The following is a 23,033-nucleotide window of genomic DNA, read 5'->3' as shown; positions in this document are numbered from 1 at the left end:
CCGGTATTCTGACTACAGTGTGAGTAGTAAATATGACAGTGTTCACCTGACCAGCCAGGGGGACATCTACACTTGTACTCTCTGAGGTTGACCAGATCGCAGGTGCCACCGTTCCGGCAGGGAGAGCTGAGACAAGCGTTGTCGATTGGCGTGAGACACAGGCGGTCCGTGAAGCCCGGTTGGCAGGAACACGTGGAGTCCACTGAGTTCCCACGGGGTACCGTGTGACACGAGCCACCATTTTTACACGGAGAGGAGATGCAAGGGTCCCGGTGCTGACACTTGCTCCCTACAAATCCATCCCGACACCTTGAGAGAGAGAGAGAGGAGAGAGAGGAGAGAGAGAGAGAGCGAGGGAGAGGGGGCAGGATGTGTCAGCATTAATGGTTTAGGGAAAGTTGTATTCAACAGGTGAGGACTGACAACAACAAAAAACTTTCTTTTTTTTTCAAGTTAACACGAGTCAAGCATGTGTGGCTATTGCAATGTCACCTGTCTTTATCTGTTTTAGTAGATATAAGATGTGGGAAAGCAGGAATGGTGAAAGCAAAATAACTAGTTGGCTTCCACTTTACTGCTTTCACCTGTTTTCAGAGGTCAGTGCAAACAAGGACAGGAAGCCACTTTAGGCAATTGAGATTTCCCTACTGTGTGCTCATCAATATACATCTCCAGCAGCCTGGGAAACAGCCTCAGCCTGATACTAACTAAGTAAGTAAGTAAAGAACTAACTAGTCCCTGCTCACTGTGAAAGACACCCAGAGGGCTCAGACAGGAGGATGCTGTCTCTCTTTCTGTCCTGACCACTGTTTTAACAACACGGCAACATAGCCATGAGAACTATGCAGAAAAACCGCACATTTGCCTTTTCACTATCGTCCTCTCAGACAATGAGTTCGGCCATAAACCACAGCAACTCCAGGACATGGGGGGCAGGGGGTGGGACTGCAAACGGTTCCCAGAGTGGAGAGGGGGAGAGAGAGGAGGAGGCGCGGGAGGGAGAAAGAGAGAGAGAGAGCGAGAAAGAGGAAGAAAGGGAGAGTGAGTGGGGGCTGTCAGGTCAGTGGGATGGATTCACACATTTACTATTACAATGAGATGGCTTGGAGAGTCCCCAGAGGCTAAGCAAAGTACACTCCCATCCAAGGGCCACACAGCGTGCACACACACACACACACACACACACACGCGCACGTGCGCACTGCACATACACACACACACACACTCACACAATCACACAGGTGGCCAGAGAGGTTAGTGGGGTCAGTGAGGTGATCAGGGAGGTTACCAACTGTTCAACAGATCAGTCATGTCAGAGTCAGCTGAAAGAGATAACCCACCACCTTCAGTTTGGAACCTCACTGCTTCAACATGCTCCTATTTGTCATCCAGAGGGTTTCTGTACTGCTTCCCAAAGGGCTGAAAGGTGGGGGTTGGTCATTATGGATAGACTAACTCCATTCATCAATAGTACACAATAACAGCTGGACACTGACAATAATGGTAATCCAGTCTCATTTTTTGACATAAAAAGTTGTCCACCATGGCGCCAATCAACAGCTCTTAGCAAGAAATATGCTCCACTCCACTCCTTTGTTTCAGTTTCAAAGTTCTCACTCCAAAATACCATGATATAGTTGTCTATTACTATTAGCCCTGGGGGGCTGGCTAAATCACATCCCCAAACATTCCCAGGGGGCCGTTGGATGTGTGAGCGAGAAGACTGAGGGCCTGGGGCCAAGCAGAGGCCCCTGTGGGGACAGACATGTGTTTAGACAGGGTTTCTCTCTCACAGGATTAGGGTGACAAGGGAAAGAAAACATCACATGCTAGGCTGGGCGCTAGCTACACAAACATTAAGGATCCGATGGCATGTCACTCTGCTTTAATAATGCTAGGCTGAGCAACCTTTCCAGACACTGGGATAAACCATGGAATCACCCCTCTTTGGTTACAATGAGCATGTTTGTTAGGATGTTTTTTTCTCCAGAGATAGAAAAGGCCATCTACCAAAGTCCCATCATTGCCATATGCTATTTTAGGACTATTCTAAATCACTCATCTAAACATGGTCCTGTTTATTTTGCTGTGGAGAGAATAATTAATCCTCAGTTCATCCTTATTCTCTATAGTTTTTATTCTGCTTTCATTTTTCAGATAATTCACATAATTTGCTATCTTTTTTTAATTATGACAGAGATGTATAAGAATGCAGAAGCATTCCGCCAGGCAGCAATGCAATGCAATTCTGTGTCACGATCGTCGTCAAGGAAATGACCGGACCAAGGTGCAGCGTGGTAAGCGTACATTATTTTATTTTAAATGTCGCCAACAAAAACAATAAACAACAAAACGAACGTGAAGCTCTGTAAGGCTATACATGCCACTAACAAAGACAACAACCCACAAATGAGAAAAGGAAAAAAGGCTGCCTAAGTATGATTCCCAATCAGAGACAACGATAGACAGCTGTCCCTGATTGAGAATCATACCCGGCCAAAAACAAAGAACAAGAAAGCATAGACTTTCCCACCAGAGTCACACCCTGACCAAACAAACATAGAGAATAAAAGGATCTCTACGGTCAGGGCGTGACAACCCGGGTCTCCCATAAAGGGGGACAGAGCAGACACAGTGGGTGCCTGGTTCTGGGGTTGTGAGGCTGGGCATGCGTTGCTCTCTGGGCCATCGTTCCCAAAAGGCTGCAGTCAAGGAGCAGGTGCGCATGTTAATGAGGAGACGGCAGCTGCTGCCTAACCACCGCTCACTCACCCCTCCCTCCCTCCACCCCCGTTTCTGCGCCCTCTGTGCCCATCTTCTTCCCTCCGTACCTCCATCCCCCGTCCCCAGGAGAATAGCTAGAGCCTGGGCTGCGGGTGTCTGAATGCCCCCCTACTCCCCAGCCCTGGAGGGGATAGGATGAGAGGCCCCATTGTTTCTCCTCCCCATTCAGACCTGACCACAGGCAGGCCAGGAGCCTCCAAGTTGAGAGTGTGCATTGAGCTGTTAAACCTTCTCCTTTCTGTTCCTTCTTCCCTCCGTCCTGCTCTCCTTTCTATCTGGCTCATCCCTGCTCTCTCTCACACTCACTTTTTCTGGTCCTTCATTCGGCCTTCTTTTCATTTCCTCTCACTCACACCTCCTTCATGAATCTTCTTCTCTCTCTCTCTCTCTCTCTCTCGCTCTCTCTCTTTTCATGGCATCTATAGGGTTGTCTGGTTTTGTAAGCCACCACATTAGGATTTATGAGTCTCTCTCAACTGGGTCTTTGCTCCAAAGTCCTCAAAGTCTGAGTCTGTTTGTTACTTTTCAATGTTCAACCATGTTGGGGGGGGGGGGGGGGGGGGCAACAAGTGAAAGAGGACCCTAGAATTTTAAAAACAAACCCAAAACACACTTGAAAGACGCAAAGAGACAAACAAAAGCTGTCTGAAAAAAAGGAAATTGGAACTGGTTTTGGAGGGGGGACTGAGGAGGTTGCTGTTTGGAAGGAATGTTGGTGTTTACTATAAAAAAGCTTTCCCCTGTCTCCTGAATCTCTTGACTGCAGTCCTCAATGGAGGCTTCTGGCAACCTCACTTTACAGGGCTCCACAAAACCTCACACCAGGTTTGAAACGGGGCCCAGACCTGCGCGTTCACACAAACATAGCAACGTCTCTCACACATGCACACACAATACACAATACACACACACACACACACACACACACACACACACACACACACACACACACACACACACACACACACACACACACACACACACACACACAGAGGCCTAGAGAGCTGCCGTTTCTTACAACACAGCCCTGTCTCACACTGGCGCTTCAAAGACAAATACATAAAGCACCCTCTCCCCTGCCTCGGTCCACGTGGCCCCGCTGCTCAAACACACTGTAGCATTGGCGTTTGCACAGAGTAAACCTCAACGCGCGCTATCCAAGAATGCTAAAAGTTCTCTCTTTAACTTAGCGAGAAGTCGACAAATACGCTGTCAGCACAAAATACGTTTTACAGGACACACAAGGCTAACCGTCTTAATGCCTCACACAGACTATAAAAGGGCAAAACAAAAGACACTCAACTAACTATTTTATGGAGTCTTTAGTTTGCACCACTCAGAACAAACAGTGAAAGGCAGCTGCTGCTGCTACAACAGACTCCTGGCTGCGTCATCTAGAGCTCACTAATCTCGACAGCAGGTAAACTTTCTGCTCGAAAGTTAAATAAAGAAGAGCTGAAAAGAGGAGAGGAATCAGAAGCTGTTCAAATATCAGGTGTGCGGCGTGCCTGAGTGATGTTGCATAACAGGAGAACAGGAGGATCTCTAGTCAGGCTGATGCTGTTGTTGTTATCCTTTCACTGTTGTGCCTCCCTCCCTCTGTGCCCCAGTAGCCTCCATTGTCCTGCTGGGATTTATTATCTTCCTGGCCACCAGTAGCCCGTGGCAACAGATCTCTCTGTGTGTGTGTGTGTGTGTGTGTCATTGATGCAGTGTGCATCAGGCGGCTCAGGATCAGCCCAGGCCGGCAGCAGATGTTGTCCTGACACCTGACCTCGGGAGCAGACACCACTCTGGGGGTTTCCCCACTGTTGGGCCAATCTGCCATCTGTCACACTCTGAAGTCGCTATGCACAGAAAGGCACTGCGGCTTTGAAGACAGACGGGCACGCAGGCGTACACATGCACACACAGGCGTACAAACACACACACACAGAGGCGTACAGGCTCCAGTCTCCCACTTGCCTGCTGTTGTGGCCTACCTCTGGACCTATCAGGGCTGTGCTTTGTTTCAATAGATCCTATGACAGCCATGAAGCCCCTCTATGTTACCCATTCTACAGTATCGTACTGTAGTTTCTCTAGAGGGGAAAACAGACCAAGCAGACGAATGGTAATTAGCAGAGAGTGGCTGTCCTATCGCATCTGAACCCCGAACATCAGTCGTCACTTTCTATTCATTTCTGACTATTCTACATGTTGAATGCTTGAATCGCCAACCTGGTCGACCCCCAACAGGTGATGTACTGCGCAAGGAGGATGTTTTGGTTGGTCTGTCGGTGGTGTAAGAGAAAAGGAACACTTAAACTGTTCTAATTTAATTTCATAACAACACCACATATTACTTGAACCTCTTCTTTTTCAGATTTCAACACAGTGTACTGAGTAAGTGACAAACTGTTCCATTTTGGGCCTCGAACTAATCAAGTGATTAGAAAATGTCTCTCCTTTATATGCCTCCACTTCTTTCTCTTTCTGGCACTAAACTGCCTTCAGCCTGGAGTCAAACTGTGCCAGGAACACTCTATTCCCTGCATCACTTCTCTCCGCTCTCTTTTCCAGGCTGTTTGGTGTCTGTGCCTCTGCTAAAGTATCCTTTTGTCTTCTCTGATCTGTTTAAAAGCACTCCCTAGGGCCTGCTTTTGTACTGTGCCTCAGCCTCTCTCTCTAATCGTGCACATGAGAGCTGACCTTCCCAGCCCAAATCTGTTAGTGTTTATTAGAGGCCTGTTTATTTGGTCGCTCCCACAGGGACAGAGATACAACATAGAGCAGAGGCAGAAGGGGGACAGAGGAGGCAGGAGGAAAACAAGGGAGGCAATAGGAGGACAGGGGAGGTAGGTGAGATGAGGAGGATGAGGAAAGGTAGGCAGGAGGATTACAGGGGAGGCAGGAGGAAAAGGCAGGAGGAAAACAGGGGAGATAGGAGTTGGGGAGGCAGGATGAGGACAGTGGAGGAAGGAGGAAGACAATGGAGACCGGAGGTGGACAGAGGAGGCAGGAAGAAGACATGGGAGGCAGGAGGAGGACAGGGGAGGCAAAGGGGAGGACAGAGGAGGCAAGAGAAGGACAGTAGAGGCAGGAAGACAGTAGAGCAGGAGGATATTGGGGAGGCAGGAGGAAGAGTGGAGGCAGGATGAGGACTGTGGAGGCAATAGGAGAACAAGGGAGGCAGGAGGTGGACAGTGGAGGCAGGAGAAGAACAGGGGAAGCAGGAGGAGGTCAGGGGAGGCAGGAGGAGGTCAGGGGAGGCAGGCCTCTGGGACTTCTGACTCATAGCTACCTTCTCCTAGTGGCTGGTAGTGCTCACGAGCCAAAAGTGGTCCCTGAAAATTGCATACTACGTTATAAGTGTGCTGATATGTGCACCATGTCATTGCCCTCTCTCTCTCGCATTGCTGTGGGTGCATCATGTGTATCTTGCCAGCTGTCACCCATATGGCAAGGGGCTGAAGCTCATTGGTTGAACTCGAATCGCTAGGGGGCTGGCCCAGGTCGGGGGAAACATTTGGGAATGGCGCAGCACAGCTTCCAGAAAAACAATTGCTTTCAAACTAGATTTCATGGCTAATTAGGGGTAAGACAGTACTTCTGCTCATAGATTATGCATGTATGAAATACACATTGATACATCCAGTGCAAAGTGGGAGGTTTAAAAAATACTTAGTAGTCGACAAAGTTCCACAGCATGTCTTTAAGTGCTTAAAGGTGGCTGAAGGTGTGTGACATGGAAGCAGACCATGAGGTAGTTACTGTACAGAGCACACTGAGCTAAGTGCTGTGTTTGGTTGAGTACTACCTATGAGAAAATGAAGTAATTCTAATGTATTTTGTGAAGTTTAGGTGATTTTTAAAAAAGAAACAGATGCCCTCGTTAGTTTAAACATGATTTCAGAATGTTTGTTGCTGTTTTTAAAACTTTAGAGGTCCTCATCACTCCATCCAGAAGAAAGCCATTCGTTTATGTTTTATGTTCTCTTTGTGGAAAGTATCCTGTGTGTGTGTGAAATGTGTGTGAAAGATCATAGAACACCTGCCACTGTAAGGCACAAGTCTTCTGTTTAGAGTTGAATGGCAAAACCACAAGTAATCATGGGTATTATGGAGCGTGCTGCCTTGTGGGTAATGTAAGTCCCTTTCAGTTCTTCTGTTATGATCCAGACAGGTGGTCGGGTTCAAATACACCAACTGAGGAAATGTTCCTCTAAAATGTTCTATCCTGCCCTGCTACACATGCACAACTGAGTGGCTGTCACTCATATTAGCCGGTGATCAAAGTTTATGTGATTTTTCTTGGCATGTGTCACTCCTCCGGTACAAATATCTCTAATCCCCAACATCAAGTCACTACAATCAGTCAGAACAGAATAGAATAGTTAGAGGCTCAGCTCAGCCTCTCTTTCTCTATACTGAGGTATGTGCTAAAGCAGGGGTGTCAAAGTCAAATGGACGGAGGGCCAAATAAAAAAATCAGCTCCAAGACGAGGGCCGGACTGTTCGAATGTTCATTGAAAAATTTTTAAATGACGCATATAGTCTAGTGAACCTAATTGAACCTACTGAAAACCTAACAAATATATTACAATATGATCAGATAAATAAAGCAATATTTTCTTATGGCTCTGTCAGTAATCTTTAATTTTCAACAGACACAAAAGACAAATTTCCTTTATATAAATATCCCCATAACATGAACATTAAATGAAAGAAACCGGTATTCAAGGCACCATCAGTAGACTATATTTTCTATTTTAGCAAAAGTGGGCTAAATTTACTTCAAAGAAAAAACAATAATAGCAATTTTCTATCATCCACTCAACTGAAATATTTTTAAAATATAATTGGATTGAAATACAAAAAAATAAAGTGCAAAAATCTATTAATCAAAAACAACACTTTGTTTAAGGAGAAGTAACATGCAGTGAAAACAAATATTAAATTTTAACTTTTAAACTTGAACTGAGTAAAAACTCTAAATATGTGATTGCACAGTAATGTTCACTTGTTTGAGGTTGAGGGTGATACTTGGTGGTGTCCCATCTTTTCCACAAGTTCATCAATGTTCGGGGTAAGGCTCTGAGCTGAAGAAATCCTCAGAATTGAGTGGAGGTGTTCAGCAGTAAGTCGACTTCTGTGTGATGTTTTGTTCAGGTTCATCAAAGAAAACAGTTGTTCACACAGGTATGTGCTGCCAAACATAGACAACGTTTGAGCAGCCTGGATGCGCAGCTGGGGCATTGTGCCGGGGAGGAAACGGGCGAACTCCGCAGCACCCACTGCCGCATATTTTGCCCTCAGTGCATCATTGCATTGGAGGTCAATCAACTCCATTTGGAGGTTTGGTGGTGAGCTTTCCACGTCAACAGCAAATGGGTTACCGAGCAGTTCCAACCTGCTTTTTTGTGCTTCAAAGTCAGCAAATCGGCGTCGAAAGTCAGCGGCAAGCATACCTATTTTATCAGCCAACTGTGTGCTCGGGAACGCACTGGTAGAGAGCTTCTCTTTCATGGTCTGGCAGCTGGGAAAGTGGCTCAAATTTTCTTTCCGCATCTGCGTCTCCCACAGAGTCAGTTTGGTTTTAAATGCCTTCACTGTACTGTACATATCAGAGATGACACGATCCCGACCCTGCAGCTGCAAGTTTATTGCATTCAGATGACTCGTAATGTCACACAGAAAAGCCATTTCACACAGAAACATTTCGTCTCGGAGTTGTGTTGTGTCTTTCCCTTTGCTGTCCAAGAACAGACAAATCTCCTCACGAAGCTCGAAACATCTTTGAAGCACCTTTCCCTGGCTTAGCCATCGCACCTCTGTGTGATAAGGCAAATCACCATGCTCCGTTTCTAACTCCGTCAGAAATGCCTTGAACTGGCGGTGATTCAAACCTTTGGCTCTGATAAAGTTAACTGTGCGCGTGATGATGCTCATTACATGCTCCATTTTCAAGGCTTTACCGCACAACGCTTCCTGGTGTATGATACAATGATAAGCTGTCAGCTCACCTGTCGCGTTTTCCTCTTGCATCTTTTCCCGTATCTTCGCCACCAGTCCGCTCCTGTGTCCACACATCGCAGGTGCTCCGTCGGTTGTCAAACCCACGAGTTTTTCCCAAGGCAGCTCCATCTCATTTACACATCTTGACACCTCTTCATACAAATCATGCCCCGTAGTTGTGCCATGCATAGGACGTAAAGCCAAAAACTCCTCTGTCACGCTTAGGTTGGAGTCCACTCCGCGGATGAAAATTGACAACTGGGCAATGTCAGAAATGTCGGTGCTCTCATCCACAGCCAAGGAATATGCAATAAAATCTTTTCCCTTTTTCACAAGCTGCTCTTTTAGATTGATGGACAACTGGTCTACTCTCTCGGCAATGGTGTTTCTGCTCAGACTCACATTTAAAAAGAGTTGCCTTTTTTCTGGGCAAACTTCGTCACAAACTTTAATCATGCAGTTTTTGATGAAATCCCCCTCCGTAAATGGCCGGGCTGATTTAGCGATCTCTTCTGCCAAAATAAAACTGGCCTTGACAGCAGCCTGGCCTTGTGATTTGGCTTTTTTGAACAGAGCCTGTCGAGATTTGAGGCCTCGTTTTAATTCCTCTGCCTTTTGTAGCCTTTGTTCCATGTCCATATTCTTGTTTTTGTCCGCGTGTTTCGTTTCATAATGTCGTCTCAGATTATACTCTTTCAGTACCGCCACACTTTCTCCACACAGAAGACACACAGGTTTTCCAGCTACCTTCGTGAACATATACTCCGACTCCCACCTTGTTTGAAACCCCCGGTTCTCAGTATCCACCTTCCGTTTTGCCATTTTTGATGGGTATCTGAAAGTTAATTTTACTGTGATGCTGACGACTGCTGTGCCAATAAATATTGAAATGAAGCAGCCTACTGCTCGGTGCGTCACCTTTGCATTGTGGGAAATGTAGTATTGGTGCGTGTAAAAGATCTGCGGGCTGCCGGCTTGCTGCGGGCCGGTTCTAATAATAAATCAAGATCATCCCAGGGGCCGTAAAAAACCTTCTTGCGGGCCGGATGTGGCCCGCGGGCCTTGACTCTGACATATGTGTGCTAAAGGAAAGCTGACTCCGCCCCCGGTGGCCCATGAAAGCACAGGGTAAAACCTTTAGAATTAAATCACTTTTTGACAGCACCCTTTTTGATTTTAACGAAACCTTTCATACATTCAGTATTTTCCCACTGTAGAAGTGGTCAGAAAGTCACTTTTTCGACCTGAATGCCAAAACGTTCAAGAGATAAAAGGTGCTGAAAGTTGACCCATTTTGCATACCCTTAACCATACCATGAGATATCCATGTCTTCATCACTGGAAAAGATCAACAGTTGAGATTGATACTTAAAAGCGTACAAACAGGGTTTTCAAAGTATTTTATAATTTCAGGTGGGAAAAAATGACTTTTTTTTCAAGAAATAAACAAATCTTTTCCAGTGATGGTATGGTGGGGTTATGCACAATGGGTCAACTTTCAGCACCTTTATCTCCTGAACGTTTTGGCATTCAGGTCCAAAAAGTCCCTTTATGACCACTTCTATGGAACGTGTTGTTTAAATCAAAAGGGATGCTGTCAAAAAGTGATTCAAAATGGATTTACCCCACAGGACCCCGTGTGATGATATGATCACATGCAATACAGCACCTTTTCTTTCCCCAGTCCTTTCCTATTTTCTGAATGAAAGGATGGGTGGTGGGGGGGGGGACTAAGAGTCAGGGACTCATCTGCCCCGTAGCAAACAGAGGATGTATTCAAGCATTCCTGGCCGGAGACAAGGGACGCTTTCATTCATGATGTACTGTGGTCAGTCACCACCACACCACACATGCCAGGGAATTAATTGGCCTGCTTCTTATTTAACTTCAGTCAGAGAGAGTTTTAACACACATGTAGCTAGGCAATCTAGCTAGCTATTCTGAAGGGAATTCAATAAAGCCTGGACAGAAACTTGAGAGATTGATTATCTGAGGTTATATCAGTTCCAGGTCTTTGAATACAGTGCCTGCAGAATATAATCTGTCATAGAAGCCTCTGCCTCAGGCGCTAACTGGGCTATTTCTGTCTGTCTGAAGGAAGGGTTACTGGCTGTTACTGAAGAATACTTATTTCACCAGCCAGGCTCATAGGCAGCGCTCCAATTACTGAAGCCTCAATTTAGCTGACATGCTCACAAGCTGGAGACGCTGCTGTGACATATTGGAGTGGCCGGAGGGAGACAGGCTGTTACTGCAGATAACTTATCTCATCAGGCAAAGTAGTGCACTACATAGGAAATAGGGCCCATGGGTCCTGGTCAAAAGGAGTGCACTACATAGGGATTAGGGTCCCATTTTGGACACAACTAGAGTGATTAGGCCTATCTACAGTACAGGACAGGTTGGTGAGTGACAGGCAGCCAGCCATATTGCCCAATATGCCCCAGCCCAGTTTCATCCATACCACATCACCTCCAAATCTTACCTCTCCAGTGAGGGACTAAGCCCTCGTTTGAAGTACAAGAGGTCACGTGAATCACTGCATCAATGGCCTGTCAAAAAAACGAAGTTGTTTTGAGCAGTCTCTTCTGTTTGCCTGCCGACTGACTGAGGTATGTGAACTCTGGGCATGGCAGCCCTCTCCGGCCCATCGATCGCTCATCTCTCTGTCTGAGGCTCGGAGGCTAAGCCCCTTGATTCTAGCCATCCCAGATAGGGTTTCATATTTTCCAGGTATTTTACAAATGTTCCATCCTGAGAATAAATCACTTTTCTCCCGGGTAACACAGAATTTCTCGCCCAAACCAGAAGTGTCATTCTAACTCATAAATATTTCTGGATTTGATTAGAGCTTTGACCGACATGAAAATTCAGACCTGATGAGCCATACATTAAAGACATTTTATGAGACAAACCTAAAAAAGCCCAAATGATTGTGTTGTTATCCAATACATAGCCTCTGATATATAGACTAGTGCACATTATGCATAACAGAAAAACTTAAAAGCCCAAAGATGCAGCTATGCTCTCCTGGGTAAATAAATGAAACATGCTCCAGTAAGCTAATATTTTTGAGTGTGGACTGTATTACCGTACTGTATTATACTGTAGCATATGGGATGGAATTACGCACCTCGTTCAAACCATGCAGCTGGGAGAGAACATGTGATCCTAATGCAGGACACGCAGCCTACAAAGTTACAATTATTGACTAGCATTTTTTATATACAGTTGAAGTCGGAAATGTCCATTGCTCGTGTTTCTTGGCCCAAGCAAGTCTCTTCTTCTCATTGGTGTCCTTTAGTAGTGGTTTCTTTGCAGCAATTCAACTACGAATAAAAGAATAAGAGCACCTCCTCCCAGCTACCCACTGCACTGAGGATAGGAAACACTGTCACCACCGATAAATCCACGATAATTGAGAATTTCAATAAGCATTTTTATACGGCTGGCCATGCTTTCCACCTGGCCACCCCTACCCTAGTCAGCAGCCCTGCACCCCCCAAAGCAACTTGCCCAAGCCTCCCCTTTCTCCTTCAAATCCAGATAGCTGATCTTCAGAAAGAGCTGCAAAACCTGGACCCCTACAAATCAGCAGAGCTAGACAATCTGGACCCTATCTTCCTAAAATTATCAGCTGAAATTGTTGCAGCCCCTATTACTAGCCTGTTCAACCTCTCTTCCGTATCGTCTGAGATCCACAAAGATTGGAAAGCTGCCGCCATCATCCCCCCTCTTCAAAGGGGGAGACACTCTAGACCCAAACTGCTACAAACCTATATCTATCCTACCCTGCCTTTCTAAGGTCTTCGAAAGTCAAGTTAACAAACAGATCACCGACCATTTTGTATCCCAACGTACCTTCTCCGCTATGCAATCTGGTTTCAGAGCTGGTCATGGGTGCACCTCAGCCACGCTCAAGGTCCTAAACAATATCATAATCTCCATCGATAAGAGAAAATACTGTGCAGCTGTATTCATAAACCTAGCCAAGGCTTTCGACTCTGTCAATCACCACATTCTTATCAGCAGACTCAACAGCCTTGGTTTCTCAAATGACTGCCTCGCCTGGTTCCCCAACTACTTCTCAGACAGAGTTCAGTGAGTGGGGGGGCCTGTTGTCCGGACCTCTGGCAATCTCTATGGGGGTGCCACAGGGTTCAATTCTTGGGCCAACTCTTTTCTCTGTATACATCAATGATGTCGCTCTTGCTGCTGGTGATTCTCTGATCCACCTCTACGCAGACGACACAATTCTGTATACTTCTGGCCTTTCTTTGGACACTGTGTTAACTAACCTCCAGACGAGCTTCAATGTCATACAACTCTCCTTCCATGGCCTCCAACTGCTCTTAAATGCAAGTAAAACAAAATGCATGCTCTTCAACCAATCGTTATCAGCACCTGCCCGCTCATCCAGCATCACTACTCTGGACGGTTCTGACTTAGAATATGTGGACATCTACAAATACCTATGTGTCTGGTTAGACTGTAAACTCTCCTTCCAGTCTCATATTAAGCATCTCCGATCCAAAATTAAATCTAGAATCGGCTTCATATTTCGCAACAAAGCATCCTTCACTCATGCTGCCAAACATACCCTCGTAAAACTGACTATCCTACTGATCCTTGACTTTGGCGATGTCATTTACAAAATAGCCTCCAACACTCTACTCAGCAAATTGGATGCAGTCTATCTCAGTGCCATCCGTTTTGTCTCCAAAGCCCCATATACTACCCACCACTGCGACCTGTATGCTCTCGTTGGCTGGCCCTGGCTACATATTCGTCACCAAACCCACTAGCTCCAGGTCATCTATAAGTCTCTGCTAGGTAAATCCCCACCTTATCTCAGCTCACTGGTCACCATAACAGCACCCACCCGCAGCACGCGCTCCAGCAGTTATATTTCACTGGTCATCCCCAAAGCAAATTCCTCCTTTGGCCCGCCTCTCCTTCCAGTTCTCTGCTGACAATGACTGGAACAAATTACAAAAATCACTGAAGCTGGAGACTTATATCTCCCTCACTAACTTTAAGCACCAGCTGTCAGAGCAGCTCACAGATCACTGCATCTGTACATAGCCCATCCAACTACCTCATCCCCATACTGTATTTATTTAGTTTTGCTCCTTTGCACCCCAGTATCTCTACTAGCACGTTCATCTTCTGCACATCTATCACTCCAGTGTTTAACTGCTAAATTGTAATTATTTTGCCACCATGGGCCTATTTATTGCCTTTACCTCATTTGCACACACTGTATATTAACTTTTTTTCTATTGTGTTATTGTCTTTATGTTTGTTTATTCCATGTGTAACTCTGTGTTGTTGTTTGTGTCGCACTGCTTTGCTTTATCTTGGCCAGGTCGCAGTTGTAAATGATAACTTGTTCTCAACTAGCCTACCTGGTTAAATACAGGTTAAATAAATTTAAAAAATTAAATGAAGGCCTGATTCACAAAGTCTCCTCTGAACAGTTGATGTTGAAATGTGTCTGTTACTTGAACTCAGTGAAACATTTATTTGTGTCACGCCCTGACCTTAGAGAGCCTTTTTATTTCTCTATTTGGTTAGGTCGGGGTGTCATTTGGGTGGGCATTCTAGTTTTTCTATTTCTTTGTTGGCCGGGTATGGTTCCCAATCAGAAGCAACTGTCTATCGTTGTCTCTGATTGGGGATCATACTTAGGCAGCCTTTTTCCACCTTTAGTTTGTGGGATCTTGTTTGTGTGTAGTTGCTTCCTGCACTGCATGTAGCTTTACGTTCGTTTTTGTATTTTGTTTTTTCGGTGTTATTTAAATAAAAGTAAAATGTACGCCTACCACGCTGCACCTTGGTCCAATCCATCTCTAAACGATCGTCACAATTTGGGCTGTAATTTCTGAGGCTGGCAACTCTAATGAACTTATCCTCTGCAGCAGAGATAACGCTGGGTATTCCTTTCCTGTGGCGGTCATCATGAGAGCCAGTTTCATCATAGCGCTTGATGATTTTTGCAACTGCACTTGAAGACATTTTCTAAGTTCTTGAAATGTTCCTCATTGACTGACCTTCATGTCTTAAAGTAATGATGGACGGTCATTTCTCTTTGCTTTTTTGTGCTGTTCTTGCCATAATATGGACTTGGTCTTTTATCAAATAGGCTATCTTCTGTATACCACCCCTACCTTGTCACAACACAAATGATTGGCTCAAATGCATTAAGAAGGAAAGAAATTCCACAAATTAACTTTTAACAAGGCACACCTGTCAATTGAAATGCATTCCAGGTGACTACCTCATGAAGCTGGTTCAGAGAATGCCAAGAGTGTGCAAAGCTGTCATCAAGGCAATGGGGTGGCTACTTTGAAGAATCTCACATTTGTTTATCACCTTTTTAGTTGCCACATGATTTCATATGTGTTATTTCATAGTTTTGATGTCTTCACTATTATTCTACAATGTAGAGAATAGTAAATATAAAGAAAAACCCTTGAATCAGTAGGTGTGTCCAAACTTTTTGACCTTTACTGTATACAGTATATATCTTGAACATGATTATCTATTTTGGATGCAATTTGAATAGAATTGATGGAGAGAGAGAAAGACAGCGAAAGATTACTCACATGCACACTGATTTAAAGCAACGATTCGAGTGATTGGCTGTTTTAAAACTCAGCAGCTGCAATAAATAAAAATAAAAACATCTTTACAATTAAAAATTGAGGTGACCCCCCCAAAAGCCAGATGTAGATGTGTAAATTAGATGAGCATTCAGTTCATATATTACTGTAGCATAGGCTATGCTGCAGCAATGTAGGCCTACCTGTCACGAGAAAAAAAGCTACCATGAGACGATACATGCATTGTAAACTGCGCTCCGTATTGAGATGCACCGTCTGTCCCCACCCTGAGTGTTGATGATTGATCATACAGAGAGCAGAAAGAAGGCCGTAGAGAATCAGATTTAGACATCGCATATAATTTAGCAGTTTAATTTCAGGTCATACTGTTCATAGAAATAACTTATTCAAATTGACTGGTTTCTCGCAGTTAAATCCCACAGCCTCGCCAGGATCGTGGATCATATCTCTCTCTCTCCTAGCTCTGCTTGGCCCTACACTGCACTGGTTCTGTTACTGTCATGTCATCCTGCTAGATGAAAGGCCTCCTTCAAGGCCTCAGAGATAAACTACCCTGGCCTGGCCTGATCCCGGTGGCTCTCATTCGCCAGTCCAGATATGGGGTTGGGCCGCGGTACTCATGGAATGTAAAGTAGGCATCCCTGCGGTACTATATAAAACTGAAGGATTGGATGGGACTTGACCTGGGAATCTCACTTGTCTTGACTTCAGAGTGACATGGTTTTATTTGAGGTGAAGGAACGTTGTAATCCTGTTAGGAATGGAAACGTGGCAGTGGAAAGACACTTTCTGTCTGCTCAGGAGGGAGTTTCATGGAGACCATCATAGAATGTAGCTCATATCATTGAATGGGTTAGACAGGCTGTAACACAGACAGACACCACCACACCTCACCACACCCAACGCTCTCTCTGTGAGCATCTCATTAAACATCCAACATAAGGCCTTTGGTATACAGTAAAGCAGGGCGATATGGGGGAAAAATCCGTATTACGATAAATTGCTTGAATTGATGCGATAACGATAAATAGAACAATACGTTTATAACTTATTGTAATGAACGATATCAGCCAAATGCCTGTGATAAGTGTATGGTCGGTATCGTCCCAGCTCTAGCCTAGAGTACCTCGTGGGTTGATGGGTCATTCATTACACCTAACTCATAACATGAAAAGGCATCATGTCAATTATCTGCAGAACCCATCTGGATGTGGTTAGTCCATCCAGGCATTCACTTATACTGTATTATTTTCCCACAACGCTCACAACATTTGTCAACAATTCAGTAGGACCTGCCACATAATTCTTCCATTTTGAAAAGACACTGGTGAGAAATGCATGTTGAAGATTAAATTGTTATGGAAAGAAACGAGCGCTGTTAACATTAGGCCACAGTATTAGTATTAGATCAATCTGATAGGGTGCACTTAGCTTACTCCGCCAAATGTTCCCGTTTCAGGCACTTTTTCACATCACTGCACTGTTTAAAGTTTGTCAAAACCCTGTTTAAAGGCCCAGTGCAGTCAAAAATAAGTTTCCTGTGTTTTATATCATATTGTACAACAGCTGAAATGAACATTGTAAAAGTGTGAAAACATTGGATCAGTGTTATTTCCTGATAGTTGCTGGTTGAAAATACGATCTACACAGGACCTTCTAATCAGCAGGTTTGCATGGGCGGGAGTTTCGGCTTTCCATGGTGACACCATGCGGTAAATTGGTTAATAGACCAATAAGAAAGAGAGTTTCAAGCCTTTCTGCCAATAACAGCTAGTTTTCAGTTTTCTCCCTCCCCACGCAGACCACTCCCAGACAGTCCTAGCAAAATTGGTTGAGAAAAAATTTTTGGGCTAAAAGCTATTTGTGCCCATTTTAATGGAAATATTTTATAGCAAGCCACTTAATTGTTTCCCAGAAATTATTTGATATTGATATAAAAATGGCTGCATTGGGCCTTTAAAATTTGTCCAAACATACTGTATATCCATAAACAAACAGCATTTCCAGCAATGAACACTAGAGAAGACACAACCTCTGCCTACACATTTCAGACACATTGTGGGATTGTCAACTCTTGTTACTACGTAATAATAATTTTAAAAATAAGCATAGTACACAAAATTTGGCATAGTAAAAAACTCCATCCCTCTCAAAAAAACATGGTGCTCCATCACAATCTCCATGTTTAACTAAAAGAGTCTGAGGACAGTGAGAGGCACAATGATGGCTATGTGGCCCAACAAGAGGGTTCTGCCAGACAGAATTAAGATGTGGCCAAGAGCCAAAATGGCTGCCTGGGCATGCAGGAGCCAAGCGCCGATCCGGCCGGCCTGATTGAGCTGCCGCACCAGCCCAGCTTCACCACACTCCACTGCAGCTCAGTAAGACGACACTGGCACTCCAATGCCACGCTGGAAACAGAGCCAATGTTCAGGTAGCCTTAATGGAACAGGGGGTAAGAGGGTTCAGCGGACAATAGAAGTTCTATGTGTCGGTGATATAGAAGAGCTACTCAACACTTTGTATAGAACTGCTCATTTCACTTTCAAAAACAGTGAATAACAACAACAACATTAGAACAACCTGAGATATGCATTACAACTTGTTTACTAACTTCCAGTTTCCTTACGTGTCGGCTCCCAATTATGAAACCATCCAGTCTAATTATACTCTACTGCCATCTGTCCTTTGAAATCTCTCAGAGAGAGAGAGAGAAAGCCCATTCAACATCAACAGGGGGACAAAACCCTTGAGCAGGGGGAGTACAGAGGGAGTAGGGGGTAGGACGGGGGGAGAGGCAGTAGGTCAGGGGGGAGTAGGGAGTAGGACAGAGGGAGTAGGGGGTAGGACGGGGGGAGAGGCAGTAGGTCAGGGGGGAGTAGGGAGTAGGACAGAGGGAGTAGGGGGTAGGACGGGGGGAGAGGCAGTAGGTCAGGGGGGAGTAGGGAGTAGTACAGAGGGAGTAGGGGGTAGGACGGGGGGAGAGGCAGTAGGTCAGGGGGGAGTAGGGAGTAGGACAGAGGGAGTAGGGGGTAGGACGGGGGGAGAGGCAGTAGGTCAGGGGGGAGTAGGGAGTAGGACAGAGGGAGTAGGGGGTAGGACGGGGGGAGAGGCAGTAGGTCAGGGGGGAGTAGGGAGTAGGACAGAGGGAGTAGGGGGTAGGACGGGGGGAGAGGCAGTAGGTCAGGGGGGAGTAGGGAGTAGGACAGAGGGAGTAGGGGGTAGGACGGGGGAGAGGCAGTAGGTCAGGGGGGAGTAGGGAGTAGGACAGAGGGAGTAGGGGGTAGGACGGGGGGAGAGGCAGTAGGTCAGGGGGGAGTAGGGAGTAGTACAGAGGGAGTAGGGGGTAGGACGGGGGGAGAGGCAGTAGGTCAGGGGGGAGTAGGGAGTAGGACAGAGGGAGTAGGGGGTAGGACGGGGGGAGAGGCAGTAGGTCAGGGGGGAGTAGGGAGTAGGACAGAGGGAGTAGGGGGTAGGACGGGGGGAGAGGCAGTAGGTCAGGGGGGAGTAGGGGGTAGGACAGAGGGAGTAGGGGGTAGGACGGGGGGAGAGGCAGTAGGTCAGGGGGGAGTAGGGAGTAGGACAGAGGGAGTATGGGGTAGGACGGGGGGAGAGGCAGTAGGTCAGGGGGGAGTAGGGAGTAGGACAGAGGGAGTAGGGGGTAGGACGGGGGGAGAGGCAGTAGGTCAGGGGGGAGTAGGGAGTAGGACAGAGGGAGTAGGGGGTAGGACGGGGGGAGAGGCAGTAGGTCAGGGGGGAGTAGGGAGTAGTACAGAGGGAGTAGGGGGTAGGACGGGGGGAGAGGCAGTAGGTCAGGGGGGAGTAGGGAGTAGGACAGAGGGAGTAGGGGGTAGGACGGGGGGAGAGGCAGTAGGTCAGGGGGGAGTAGGGAGTAGGACAGAGGGAGTAGGGGGTAGGACAGGGGGAGAGGCAGTAGGTCAGGGGGGAGTAGGGAGTAGGACAGAGGGAGTAGGGGGTAGGACGGGGGAGAGGCAGTAGGTCAGGGGGGAGTAGGGAGTAGGACAGAGGGAGTAGGGGGTAGGACGGGGGGAGAGGCAGTAGGTCAGGGGGGAGTAGGGAGTAGTACAGAGGGAGTAGGGGGTAGGACGGGGGGAGAGGCAGTAGGTCAGGGGGGAGTAGGGAGTAGGACAGAGGGAGTAGGGGGTAGGACGGGGGGAGAGGCAGTAGGTCAGGGGGGAGTAGGGAGTAGGACAGAGGGAGTAGGGGGTAGGACGGGGGGAGAGGCAGTAGGTCAGGGGGGAGTAGGGGGTAGGACAGAGGGAGTAGGGGGTAGGACGGGGGGAGAGGCAGTAGGTCAGGGGGGAGTAGGGAGTAGGACAGAGGGAGTATGGGGTAGGACGGGGGGAGAGGCAGTAGGTCAGGGGGGAGTAGGGAGTAGGACAGAGGGAGTAGGGGGTAGGACGGGGGGAGAGGCAGTAGGTCAGGGGGGAGTAGGGAGTAGGACAGAGGGAGTAGGGGGTAGGACGGGGGGAGAGGCAGTAGGTCAGGGGGGAGTAGGGAGTAGGACAGAGGGAGTAGGGGGTAGGACGGGGGGAGAGGCAGTAGGTCAGGGGGAGTAGGGAGTAGGACAGAGGGAGTAGGGGGTAGGACGGGGGGAGAGGCAGTAGGTCAGGGGGGAGTAGGGGGTAGGACAGAGGCCGCAGCCAGCACTCTGGGAAGCCTCACCCAGATTAGTCACAGAGAATTAATCTGACTGGAGAACAATGGCCACCGAGCTTCTGGCAAAGCCCAGCTGTCGCTCCGTGAAAGAAAAGAGAAACAAGATTTTGGGCCCAGAGTGGGTGTCTCGAACATAGACTTCTGCTGGAGAGGGAGCCTGCATGCAGTAGCAGTGGGCAAAACTGGGCAGGCCACGAGACACACAGACACAGCAACCCCCAGTGCAGTCCTCATCAATAAGCCTGGGTTGTGTTTGCATTCCAACAATAGGCATGTGCTGCTCTCTGAGAGAACTGAAAATGCAGTGAGCGACCTATGGCGGGCCTCAGCTCAACACGATTTAACAACTTATCACAAAAAGTTATGTAATTCACTAAATTATCTCTGGAATGTATAATATGTGTTTATACAGGCTGCAGGTGTTTCCCTCTAGTCAAATAATGGGATTTGAAACTTACTTGCACTCTCCATTTCCATCAGCTGTTGCCTCACACCTCCCCAGTTTCAAACACAACTCGGTGGACATAGAGCATCTTAAACCTGCAAACAGAATGTGTCAACACAACAACAACAGCACAATCCAAGTATAAATACTCATGTCTTCTTTCTATTTTCACATTTGAGGAGAAGATTTTCCCATACAGTCATTACATTAACAAAATAACACCAAAGTGCTTTGTTAACTAAGCCATGAGTAATAAATTACAGAACTATCCCTCATGACAGTGATTGTTATGGCCCAGGTGTGACTACAGCCATCTTGAAGTGCAGTTTGTGGTGAATGGGAATTGACACAACACTGGTAGGTGCATTCTTCTTCCCTTTTCAGCTGTCCCATCGAATGTACTATATTTGGGGAGTAACATAGCGCTGCGAAAACGGTTCTGTGTAACTCGACTCAAAACTGCCCCAATGGCCGAGGCTTGAGTTTTCATATTCCTGTGAAAAGTTATAGACTGGACAGTGAACTTTCTGGCAAACGCGTCACGCACAGCGAACCGTCTGTTGCAGCGTCTGTCTGGCACCAGGTTGGTCTGGCGCGAGCTGCGTCTGCGAGCCGAGAGTGCAACAGCTGTCTAGTGAGAGGCGCACGCACAATGAATACATCCACATGAAACGTATGGAGGAAATGGAAACAATATCCATGTGCAAATAAAACCTACATATAAAGTATACGTTGGAATGAGAATAAGTTATAACAGAGCAGTTATACATACATCGTAATTGGTTATCAGTGCGTTGTGGGGGCTCAAATCACTGCAAATTAAGAAACTTTCTCACAATTGTGGGAGTCATGCATGAGACTACAACCAATATCAATATGTCTGATGTTGACAATGTGATGCCTGGCTATCTGTGAATACAAAGTAAACTTAAGATAGAAACAAAACGGAAGCTGAAGAAAAAAGAAGCACAACTAAAGAGGCAGTTTTGCCAAGTATTTCCCTTATGTCAAGCCATCCTCAAAGAGAGAAGCTGCCTTTGAAAAAACGCTTGGAGATCGAATGCAACAAGTGCAACGTTCTGAGATAGTTTTTAAAAATCAGGTTTGCGACTTCTTCCTATTTGTTCCTGTCAGCATTTACTTTGCAATAATACGAGCGTATGTAAGTGAATTCGTGGAAAACATCTCCGTAATAAGCTAAATGTATATGAATATTTACCCACTGTGTATCGAACCAAACATGGTTTAATATTATTATTGCGCTTACCTCGTGTTAGAACAATCAGCGACAACAGGAAAGTTAGTTTCACAAAGAAAGGATGCATTCCTTTTTTTCTGATTTAAAATTGATAAATAATTCCACCTGGAGTTATCATAGATCCTATTTTATTTTCCCCTTCGACAATTAAAAAAACGTAGAATTCATAATTTCATAGATCCAAAAAAGTAACCGTTTGCGGCGCGTCTCTGTGAACTCCGTAGTGTACATGCAATGTTGTCACTCCAGTTTCCAAGTTGTAAATGATTTGAGGGACTCAATTCTCAATTCCTCCATTCCCAATTCCACATCTAGGGGCGTTATCCTTCCGCGCCACAAAAGCCTTGTTCACATTGGCAGTTTGAAGTGACTCAATATTTGTTTTGTTTTTTAGAATCTGCTGTTTTTCCTACAATCTGAACAGCCAAAAAGCACATGGAATCAGATATGTAACAGACACATATATTATTTGAAATCATATAAAATACTGTATCTGTGCTTGATTAAGCGTGCCTATTGCAATGGAACCAATAGAAAAGTTCAAAAAGTGCGCACCTTCGTAGGTGGTTTGAAATCAGATACACATTTGATTCCTGGCCAATGGACTTTTGTCTGAATGGTCAAATCTAATTGATTTGCTCTCAAGTGGTTTTTAGACTGTGATTTGGCATATTTTGTTGCTAGCTAGCTACTCTGGTGACAGTTTGTTGAGCTGTAGTGGTGAAGGCCTGTGTGGCTTAGTTGGTAGAGTGTGGCACAATGCCAGGGTTGTGGGTTTGATTCCAATGGGGGACCAGTTTGAACAAATACTAAAATATATGCACTCACTACGGTTGATTGTTTGCAAACAAATTAGTGAATGTACTAAATAGCTAGCCAAAAAGGATAGGTTTTGAAAGTTGGATAATCTTCTCCTTTGAGGCTTTAAAGTGTTTTCACAGTATGACTTTGAGCATTCGAAGCAACTGGGATGTCCATGGCAGGCATTGTTGTCACCTTAGCTTGCTGCATAGCTTCTGAGTGGTCATGTTCTTTTTGTGTGCCCTGGGTGAGCAGAGTTTGCTCATTTTAGACCATTCCATTGATCCTTAAGTGAAATCTACACCCACCCGGGGCACCGGGTCCATGCAAAACAAACTCCTCGAGGGATTATAGCCTATGTAAAGCCATCAAAATAACATATTTACAAACATTTTCTCCCTGCCGTTTCTTGTTAAATTGTAGGCTATTGCAATCACTGACA

At 46.0% G+C, this 23,033-nt stretch overlaps 1 protein-coding gene across 2 annotated transcripts in view; it reads right to left on the bottom strand.

Moving 5' to 3' along the window:
* The window catches only part of LOC110525469 (neurogenic locus notch homolog protein 1), a 56,139-nt gene extending 33,931 nt beyond the window's left edge, over positions 1-22,208 (bottom strand). For both annotated transcript variants that reach the window (XM_036979601.2, XM_036979602.2), the window contains exons 1-3: positions 21,800-22,208; positions 20,546-20,627; positions 47-309 (exon numbers count right to left, since the gene is read on the bottom strand). In XM_036979601.2, coding sequence (XP_036835496.2) covers positions 47-309; positions 20,546-20,627; positions 21,800-21,857 — 403 coding nt within the window. In that variant the 5' untranslated portion in view covers positions 21,858-22,208. The remainder of the gene's footprint in view (positions 1-46; positions 310-20,545; positions 20,628-21,799) is intronic.
* Positions 22,209-23,033: the final 825 nt, after the last annotated feature.

Source organism: Oncorhynchus mykiss, chromosome 6, assembly GCF_057628025.1.
Source record: "Oncorhynchus mykiss isolate SJ-2025 chromosome 6, ASM5762802v1, whole genome shotgun sequence".
NCBI lineage: Eukaryota > Metazoa > Chordata > Actinopteri > Salmoniformes > Salmonidae > Oncorhynchus > Oncorhynchus mykiss.
Note: the sequence above shows the minus strand (reverse complement) of the source record. Positions and strands in the feature narration are given on the sequence as shown.